The 10,094-nt window shown below is 41.9% G+C and overlaps 1 protein-coding gene across 1 annotated transcript; it reads right to left on the bottom strand.

Annotated features, from left to right (window-relative positions):
• Positions 1–6,645: 6,645 nt before the first annotated feature.
• rpl31 (ribosomal protein L31) lies at positions 6,646–8,050 on the bottom strand. Its single transcript, XM_061799059.1, has 5 exons — positions 7,920–8,050; positions 7,442–7,545; positions 7,195–7,320; positions 6,810–6,922; positions 6,646–6,725 (listed from the first exon to the last, which is right to left on the bottom strand). The coding sequence occupies exons 2-5, from the start codon at positions 7,543–7,545 to the stop codon at positions 6,694–6,696; spliced, it is 375 nt and encodes a 124-aa protein (XP_061655043.1). The 5' UTR covers positions 7,920–8,050; the 3' UTR covers positions 6,646–6,693.
• Between the last annotated feature and the right edge of the window lie 2,044 nt (positions 8,051–10,094).

Genomic DNA, 10,094 nt, shown 5'->3' with positions numbered 1-10,094 from the left:
TGCACCCTGCTCGAGGGTGTAGACCTGGCCAGGACGAAAACCACACTGCTCCTTCTGAATATGAGATTTAACAGAAGCTTGCAGATAACTATATCTTTGATTTATCAGCTGGAAAATTCAATAGGGACATGAGCCTGAAGCCTTATACAGTCCATCCATCCATTTTCTGAGCCGCTTCTCCTCACTAGGGTCGCAGGCGTGCTGGAGCCTATCCCAGCTATCATCGGGCAGGAGGCGGGGTACATCCTGAACTGGTTGCCAGCCAATCGACACAGGGGAAACTCAAGCTACCAGAGTAGCTAGGGAAGTTCCTGTGGTGGGAAAGCCCCTATTGAGTCATGAAAGAAGGTTTGTCAATGCTTCCCTTGAAATCCAATCCACAGGTTTAGCCAGCAGATGAAGCTCTTTTCAAGTGTATCAAATGCTTCGAAGCAGTGAGCAATTTTAGGATGATTGTCTCAAAGTGATTAATTGTTCCAGAAAGCCTCCGTTTCTCCATACTTAGTACCAGCATCGTTGGTCTTTTGGTTTTCTTGTCATACAAACACAGTGAATCCGCTGACTACTTCAACCTCCCTAGCTTAGTGTCACAGTCGGGACAGAGCTCAAAATGGGCACATCGTATCTACCAACGAAGAAGAAGAATCAGGACTTGCAAATCTGAGACCATGGTCCTCAGTTGGAAAAAGGCCCCGAGTGGGGGAGTTCAAGTATCTTGGGGTCTTGTTCACGAGTGAGGAAAGAATGGAACGGGACATTGACAGGTGGATCGGTATAGCATCTGCAGTGATGCGGACTTTGTTTCGGTCCGTTGTGGTGAAGAAGGAGCTAAGCCGAAAGCAGAAGCTCTCTATTTACCGGTCGATCTACATTCCTACCCTCACCTATGGTCACAAGCTGTGGGTCATGGCCGAAAGAACAAGATCCTGGATACAAGCGGCCGAAATGACTTTCCTCCGCAGGGTGTCCGGGCTTTCCCTTAGAGATAGGATGAGAAGCTCTATCATCCGGGAGGGGCTCAGAGTAGAGCCGCTGCTCCTCCGCATTGAGAGGAGCCAGATGAGGTGGCTCGAGCATCTGTTTAGGATGCCTCCTGGACGCCTCCCTGGTGAGGTGTTCCGGGCACGTCCCACCCGGAGGAGACCCCGGGGATGACCCAGGACACGCTGGAGAGACTATGTCTATCGGCTGGCCTGGCAACGTCTCAGGACCCCCTCGGAAGAGCTAGAGGAAGTGGCTGGGGAGCGGGAAGTCTGGGCTACCCTGCTAAAGCTACTGCCCCCGTGACCCGACCTTGGATAAGTGGAAGAAAATGGATGGCTGATATCTACCAATACATACACTATATTGCCAAAAGTATTCGCCCACCTCCCTTGACTCACGGGATTTTAAGTGATATCCTATTCTAAATCCATGTGGTTTAAAGGTCCCGTATTTTGCCAAATCAACTTTTTCTAGTATTTGGGATGTAATATTGTGTCTATGGTGGTCAGTAAACCTGAAATACTAATTAAAATCGTCCACGCATTCCTGAGAACCAGATATTTTTTTCTGCTGAGAGGCCTGAAATCAGGTCATTCGAATTTCTCCTGCTTATCAGAATCAGAATCATGTTTATTTCGCCAAGTATGTCAAAAACACACAAGGAATTTGTCTCCGGTAGTTGGAGCCGCTCTAGTACGACAACAGACACTCAATTGACAGAGAATACTTTTGAGACACAAAGACATTGAGAAAAACAGTCACTGAGCAATAAAAGGTTGCTGCTAATCTGGTAATGCCAGTACAATTTTTTATTTATTTATTTTTGACAATTGTGCAAAAAGATGCAGAGTCCTCAAGCAATTGGAGCAGTTTGAAATGACTAATAGAACAATAGTCCGGTGCAATGACCATTGTGCAAAGGGCGCTGACACTTCAAGAAATGTACACAGTTTAAAGTGACTAGTCATGAGATAATCTTGGACAATGTCGATTGTACAAATGTTGCAGATACTACTCAGTCGATTGTGCAAATGGTGCCAGATGCTACTCAGGCACATGAGTGGCCCATATTGGTCAATGACAGATATGAAAATAGTGCAGCGTGGCGAGACTACTACAGTGAGTCCATGAGTAATATATAATTGGCCCGACAGAAAGGGGACAACAAACTGAAGACAAAAAAATTGGCAGCATGTTGCAATGGAATTGTAAGTTAACTGTTTAAGAAGTTAATTATCTACGTCATTACCGAAGATCTCTGCCTACCTCTCCTCTCCCGAGCCAGCGCTGTCAACATAACAAACACGTGTGCTCTCACAAGTGGGTCTTCTACACAGAGGTAACCAGTCGGAGGAAACGGGGCGGTCTTTGCAAAATATGGACAAAGTGAATACAAAACTATGTCAAACAGAAGTAGCTGTCAGAGGGGCCTTTTCTGGACACTCGTATGACAAAACCAATGTGTCTTTTTAAATGATATGTACACTTTTATCCTATGTCCATGTTAAAGAGTCACTCTATGGAGGTCTAAATAGACAAAATATGGGACCTTTAATATGATGTTGGTCTACCCTTTGTAGCTATAACAGTTTTAACAGTTCGGGGAAGGCTTTCAGCAAGGTTTAGGAATGAGTTCATTTTTGCCCATTCTTCCAGGAGCTTATTTATGAGGTCACACACCAATGTAGGACGGGAAGACCTGGTTCACTGTCCACTTGAAATCAACCCAAAGGTGTTCTATCGGGTTGAGGGCAGGCCGGTCAAGTTCATCCATAGCAAATTCTCTCATCCATGTCTTTATGGACCTTGCCTTGTGCACTGGTGTACTGACATGTTGGAACAGGAAGGGGTAATCTCCAAAATGTTGGACTGTCCAAAATCTCTTGGTATGCTGAAGTATTCAGAGTTCCTTTCACTGGAGCTCAGGGCCAAATATTTTGGACATTTCCAACTTTGTGAGAACAGTTTGGAGATGACCCCTTCCTGTTCCAGCATGAAATAGTATATAGTATGAAAGGTGCATCAGTTCACAAATCAAGGTACATAAAGACATGGATGAGAGAGTTTGATGTAGGGCTGGGGGGGGGGGAGTCGACTTCAAAAATCAGTCAACACAGATATCTCCGCCGATATACAAGCCACCTTCCATAGCGATATATCCACATTGGTACTACATGCACAAACATAAGGCAGTTTGCCGTACATATTCAGTGGGAATGGGGAATAGCATCTTTCCTTGACTCTCCGAGTTTTTACTGTCCATGACCAGGATTTGAACTAGGATTTTTTGTGTTTCAATCCAGTTGTGTTACCATTGTGTCATCTTAACATTAAGTGGACATGATCGCAGGGTAAGTTATTTTTAACTACTATTAGAGTTTTAAGAACACCGGCCGCGGCCCAAAATTAGCCTCTAAGACACGGTTCTTTTTTTCTGTTCGAGGTGATTCTTCAATGATCAGGCCGGATGAAGTTTTATTTATTTGACCCAAAAATACAGAGTCAAGCTATAAGGTTGGTGAAGGTTCAGCACTGAGATCTTCTACGCATAGCTCGAACAGCTCTGGGTAAAAGACCCTGGAAGTCCGCGCCCATAGTCTTTTATAGCGGACTCTTCGCTTCCTGTCGTGACGTCATGCAGTCGTGGACGCGTTATTAGGATTCCTGCATAGTTTCTAGGCAGGACACGCCCCCACTGCAATATGATTGGCTCCTGATTCCTAGCGGGAATGGCAGGCTACACAGATGTAACGAGATGACCATCCCAAACATGTATCACATTTGTACGAAAGAAAAACAAAGATTGTTAGGTTTAGGGTTAGGGTTGGGGCTTAAGGTGGTTTAGGATGGGTTAAGGTTAGAATTAGGGTCGGTTAGGGATAATGGAAAATATACTTTTTTTTAAACCTGTCCTGTTCAGTTGCATGGCCATGCAGAATGATGGAGCTGTATGCCTTTTGTGCTGGAACAGGTTTGCTGTGCAACGGGGGAGTCTGCTTATTTTTCAATTATTCTGATGTTTATTGAAAATGGAGCCGGACAGAAGGGTTTTGGAGGACAGAGTGACAGAACACTCAAGGGGAATAGGGGTGCGAACCACAGCAGAACAATAGTTAGTTTAGATATTTGACCACAAGTAACGTTACAATACTCAAATCGTGTTCTTATTTGTGGATGGGGAGGGGGGGAACACCCGGTGACGCTATGCAACAACTAACCCATAGGACAAGATGAGAGAGGACAGAAAAGAGCAGGACAGGATGTGGGAAATGAGCAAGGCAGTGCTGCTGATGAGTGATGTGGTGGGATGCTTTTATAGCACAAACTGGTGGCCTTTTATGTGGCCTGCGAAAGCAAATCATGTGTGTCAACTTCATATTTCTTGTGAAAATACCAAAATTGCTGTATTTACTTGTGTAATGTTGAGATACTGCAAGCATTTTATGTTACCAATCCCCCTACAAATGTAAATGTAATAATAGGTTAACAAACATTTTTTTATTCTTATTCTCACTTATGAAAATACTTGCAAATTCAAAATTTGTGTGACTTCTCCTTTACTTCAGTTTTTCCCTTGAATACAATTCCTGCCCTTCGTGGAAACATGTTTAGTTGTGTGGGTGTGGTTTTCTAAAATAAAAGTACACTTTACAAAGCAAATCTGTGTATCATGACAATAAAAGGAATTCTACTCTATCAAAACAATGTTAAACTAGCAAAATTTCATAGGCAAAGACCGCACTTCCAGTTAATGGTCTTCTTTTTTTTTTTGCAAAATTGCACTTGTGGTGTGTGGTAGACTCTAACTTAGATGATCGCCAGGCAACAGTTTCACTCAAACGTCACATGTATATGGGTGCTGGTGGAGGTGTCACACAAAATTTCAATTTCAATTTCACACAAAGGAGAAGTCACACAAATTTTGAATTTGCGTGACTTCTGGTGGAGGTGTCACACAAATTTTGAATTTCAATTTCACACAAAGGAGAAGTCACACAAATTTTGAATTTGCGTGACTTCTGGTGGAGGTGTCACACAAATTTTTAATTTCAATTTCACACAAAGGAGAAGTCACACAAATTGTGAATTTGCATGACTTCTCCTTTACTTCAGTTTTTCCCTTGAATACAATTCCTGCCCTTCGTGGAAACATGTTTAGTTGTGTGGGTGTGGTTTTCTAAAATAAAAGTATACTTTACAAAGCAAATATGTGTATCATGACAATAAAAGGCATTCTACTCTATCAAAACAATGTTAAACTAGCAAAATTTCATAGGCAAAGACCGCACTTCCAGTTAACGGTCTTTTTTTTTTTTTTTTTTCAAAATTGCACTTGTGGTGTGTGGTAGACTCTAACTTAGATGATCACCCGGCAACAGTTTCACTCAAACGTCACATGTATATGGGTGCTGGTGGAGGTGGGGGATCATGCTCTCCGGTCCCACTATATAGCAGACTTTTATTACAGTTGTTACTCTGTATTTTATAGTTTGTCCAATGTTTTGCTCTAGCTGCCTCTCAATATATTGTGTTTAAATGCATTTGTATTGTGTGTTTAGAGACCTTTCAAACAATTTAAGTGTTGTAAAAGCAACAAAAACATGCCTAGGGTGTATTAAAATATGGTGTCATTGATTTCACTTATTGTGAAGGTGACTGGAATGAGACCCCCGCAATGGAGGGGGGATTAATCAGTACATGAATGGATAACAAATTTTATATCTGATAACCAACCACCTGCTGAAAAAATGACCTGATTACTTATACGTCTACACAAAAGGACTTTATGCATAGTTCAGAAACAGAATTTTCTCAAATCCACTTTTTAGTTGACATTAATATTGAAAATTTGGGGTGGTAAATATTTAATGGACAGGGTGATAATATTTTGTTCAGTAAGTTGTCAGAAAATTTTATCAGATTCAAAAGCAGGACAAATTTTGCCTAAATGAAATACAGTACTCACCCTCTGTCAAAATTGAACTGAAGTACAATACTTGAGTTCATGTGGATGTGAAAGGCCCAGTTTGACTAGGTTTGCATTGGACCACGCCACTATGCTTAGCCAGCAACACCCGGCCCACATAACCAAACTGTGACAGCATGGTGGATCACTCTGTTTTGATTAAGAAGGCAGCTTGTCAGGTAGCTAGCCCCTGGCTGCAGGATGATTACTGGCACGTCAAACATTGCTCTGGTTTCTAAGCTTAATTTTGACCCCAAGCGGCATCCTGGCTGGCAGCTGCTCATAGACTCCCCCAGTCTGCAGGCTTCATTTTACCGATTGATTGTGAGGCTCGTGGCTTCTCGGCTCCCCGCATGTGAAGCCTGTCCGCCGAGCCCGCAGCAACTCAATTCAGTAGCGGTGAGAGGGAAATATTACAATTGCAAACCGTATGGTAGACATATTTCAGCGCACGTACACCTCTATCCGCCGCAGTCGCGTGCATGTCACGAGCTTTATTTATTGTTTTTTTGAAAAACATGAAAAAATTCATACGGCGGATTTCAGGCTCTACGCTGGAGTACTTTAAGCCATGCATTGACATTCTTACTGCACAGCCAATTCTAAGTAGCAAAAGTACCCAAACTTAAGGAATATTTTACCTTTCAAAATGTTGTTAATTTTAAAGATTCAAGTGGAAAAGAAAACAAAGGTCATGCAGCTAGAAGAACTACTTTTATTGTGTTTATTCCGCTTGCACATGTTTAATTTTCATCAACATTGACTGTCTGCAGACCTGTAGGAGAGATGAAAAGCATTTAGCTCAAACCAACTGTTGATCTATCTGTACAATAGGTCAATGAGCAAATTGCATGTTCACCTTTGCACGTGGTGACTGGGACATAGGTAACCAGGGTATACAGTTTGTTGGGGGAATCCTCATCCTCATTACGTTTCCTGGAAAGTCGCACACGTATTCTGTACGGCACGTTCCTGCACAAACAAACACATGATGGTTACCAACTATGTTCTCCTTGAACTATAGACAGTATTCTCTTCTGTAAACGAGTCCCGTTAAGCATTTTACATGAGAAAATGATGCTGTATTTGAACAAAATCAGCAGGCAACTCCACTTTTAGGTCAAGTAAACAATTGCTCCTCTGACTCACTTGTCAAGAAATAACTCCTTACTCATTTCATGATTCTTTGTGGAAACATAAGGGAGCTTTATGCGCCTATAGCTCAACACTACAAAATGTCTTACCTGACCCCCTTGCTCCACACTGCCTTGTTGAGACGAGTGTCAATGCGGACATCAGGGGTTCCCATCTCCTTCATGGCGAACTTGCGGATTTCTTTGATGGCACGGGGAGCCCTCTTCTTGAAACCCCTGAAAAAAGACAATTACACTGTCGCCTTAAGAAGTTTACCATGAAAAAGTACTTTATTATTTTAAGTTAAAACACTTTTATGCATGTCTGTAGTTTGCATTTTTTACATGTTACACTCACACTCCATGGATACGCTTGTGGACATTGATGGTGTACTCTCTGGTCACCACCTCGTTGATGGCTGAACGTCCTTTCTTCTTTTCACCTTTCTTGGTTGGGGCCATCTATTGACAATCACATGAACACTTTAAAGCAACGTCATTTGCCGAGCATTTTTATCAGTACTAGTTGAAATAAGCCAAAGACCACAGCGATGTCGTGCAGTAGCTGCTTTAGAAGCAGCGACAAACGTTTCAGGGTCAGTAGACATACAAAACATTACAGATTATATTTAGCGAACAAGCACTCGGTCAATCCATAGCTTCACCCCATCGCTTTAAATGCTCATTTAACAACCCGTATACGCGGTCATATCCATCTCGGTGAAATAGCATGCTACACGTGTACACAATCACAATCATCGGGCGAATCACTTGTGTGTTTTAAACGCAGGATGGCAATAGATTATTGAAATATATTTTGAGAAAAGCAGATGCACCGTAGCAGACCGCTGAGGCGGAAGTCGGAAGGACAGAGTAGAAGACGAGCATTGTGGGTAAACGAAACAGGTTCGTCTATATAAGATGTTCGTAGAGAAACAACCACACGAAGTTCTATCCCCCGGGGGAAAAAAAACGTTTCTATCCCGCCCGCGACCCTTGTGAGGATAAAGCGATACGGGAAATGGATGGATGGCTTTTCTATCCCTTCTATAAACGTAGTATGAAAATAATTCCAATGATGTAGTTATTTACATGTACATTCGAATTTGACCGTGAAAAATTAACATCGAATTCGGACCAATAGCTTTACGTCATCAATGTTAAGACACATTAGAACTGTTAATCATTTGAGTCCCTCGCTATATCGCGGTTCACCTTTCGCGGCGTCGCTGTATCGCGGATATTTTTACAATGCAATTTTGCAGCGTACAAACCCGCATTGTGTCCTGACTTGGCGTATTTTTACAGTGCAATTCTGCATGCTGTTTTTTTACAGCGTACAAACCCGCATTGTATTGTACTGTAGACCAATTTGATTCCATCTCCTCCGTGCCATGTCTCCTGTACAGCACAGAATGCGTTCGGCTAGCTAAATTTAAATGAGTGTTCGATTGCTAGCAGTGTGACTCTAAAGTGCCTCCTGTTTGCAAGTTTCCTCCCAGACATAAGGGTACCTGCGGTCGCACCCAAAAGGCAAAGGAAGGTGCTAACTATCGAAGGTGGCATGTCTGTTTATAAGAATCTTATCGCCCAGAAGAAAAAGAGCGGCAACAACTACCTCTACCTATGTTCTTCTCTCGGAAAAAGGACGCTACAGATGAGCAGTGTCAGTATGAAGAGGGACGGTCAGAGGAAGCGTGAAATACGCACGAGTCACAATCATTTATTTTTTCCAACCTCATACGTTTATAATTAAAAGTAAATTAGTTATTTGTAAAAAACTGTCATTATTTGTCTGAAAATGTTTACATTTTTATTTTTTAAATGTTTGGGCCTTAAAAAAGGTTTTGACCTGTTTCGTTATACAACAATATTAACAATTAGTACAACAATGTACTTATTTTTCTTACAAAGGTTTGAACTTTGAGCGTGTTTAAAATAGAGAGAAATATTAATGGTGAGGTTTACAGCCTTAAAACACACAGTAATAATTGCGAAAAATAAGAGTTTCGTACTTTGCGGATTTCACCTATCGCGGGTTATTTTTGGAACGTAACCCCCGCGATAAACGACGGTGTGAGTGAGAGACAGTCAACATCTATTGGTCAGCCGTCAGCACATTCTCAATGGAGCAGCGGGAGAAAATAGTCAGAAGCTCCCTCCTCAGGTTGCCAGACCCTCCTGAGGCTCCTCAGAAAATGGAAGACGCCGTTGGGCTTTTAAATCCGCCGAGGTGTTCGGCCGCCACTGCCAGGGCATCATTTGGAATCCAAGGCTGATCTTTCCATTGTCCATATGTCACAGACTTTGGCAATTTGAGTTGAAAGCTTCGATTTAAAAAAAAAAATAAAAGCAAAAAAACTTCAGCAATATCCATTTATACAGCTGGAGAACAGGGGCTACATGAGCAATATTTAGTCACGTCCCTCCAAAATAGCAGCTGGACGCACCTGTATACAAGTATCGTAGTTGAACGCTGATCATGTCATACAAAGACAGAGGAGGAAAAAGAAGCATTTAAAGCACAGTTGTAACCTGTCATGATGCACAGTGTTCTCAGGATGAATAGAACGTTTTTATAAACATTTCTAGGAGAATAATTTTAAACCAGCTCAAAATTTGCTACGACACTTTCTCAGCTTTGAGTTGAGGCAGAAATCATAAGAGCAGGGGTCATCAACATAGGGTCCATGAGCACCAGTTAGCGCCAATGTACCACAAGTCAACCGGGCTGGTTCTAAAAATAGCTCAGCAGCGAGAGGTAAAAAAATTTCCCACATTGCTATTCGTAAAAAAAAAAAAAAAAATAAATAAAAAAAAAATTAAAAAAAAGGCACCACTTACCATTATCTGCATCTAACTTTTGTTGCTTTTCATTTTTAAGTCTTACTTGCATTGGTGTACATTTGGAAATTACTATATCTCGAAAACAAACTGGCATAGTTCAAAGGTCAGTATTGTACAGCATAACCGAACAATAGTGTTTGATGATTTACACCCACAAGAAATTT

Source organism: Phyllopteryx taeniolatus, chromosome 1, assembly GCF_024500385.1.
Source record: "Phyllopteryx taeniolatus isolate TA_2022b chromosome 1, UOR_Ptae_1.2, whole genome shotgun sequence".
NCBI lineage: Eukaryota > Metazoa > Chordata > Actinopteri > Syngnathiformes > Syngnathidae > Phyllopteryx > Phyllopteryx taeniolatus.
Note: the sequence above shows the minus strand (reverse complement) of the source record. Positions and strands in the feature narration are given on the sequence as shown.

Coding starts and splice junctions, on each gene's coding strand:
- rpl31 (XM_061799059.1), bottom strand. CDS start 7,545: ATGGCCCCAACCAAGAAAGGTGAAAAGAAGAAAGGACGTTCAGCCATC. Junction 7,321..7,441: donor CACAAGCGTATCCATGGAGT/GTGAGTGTAACA, acceptor GTCTTTTTTCAG/GGGTTTCAAGAAGAGGGCTC. Junction 6,923..7,194: donor GTGTGGAGCAAGGGGGTCAG/GTAAGACATTTT, acceptor TTGTTTGTGCAG/GAACGTGCCGTACAGAATAC.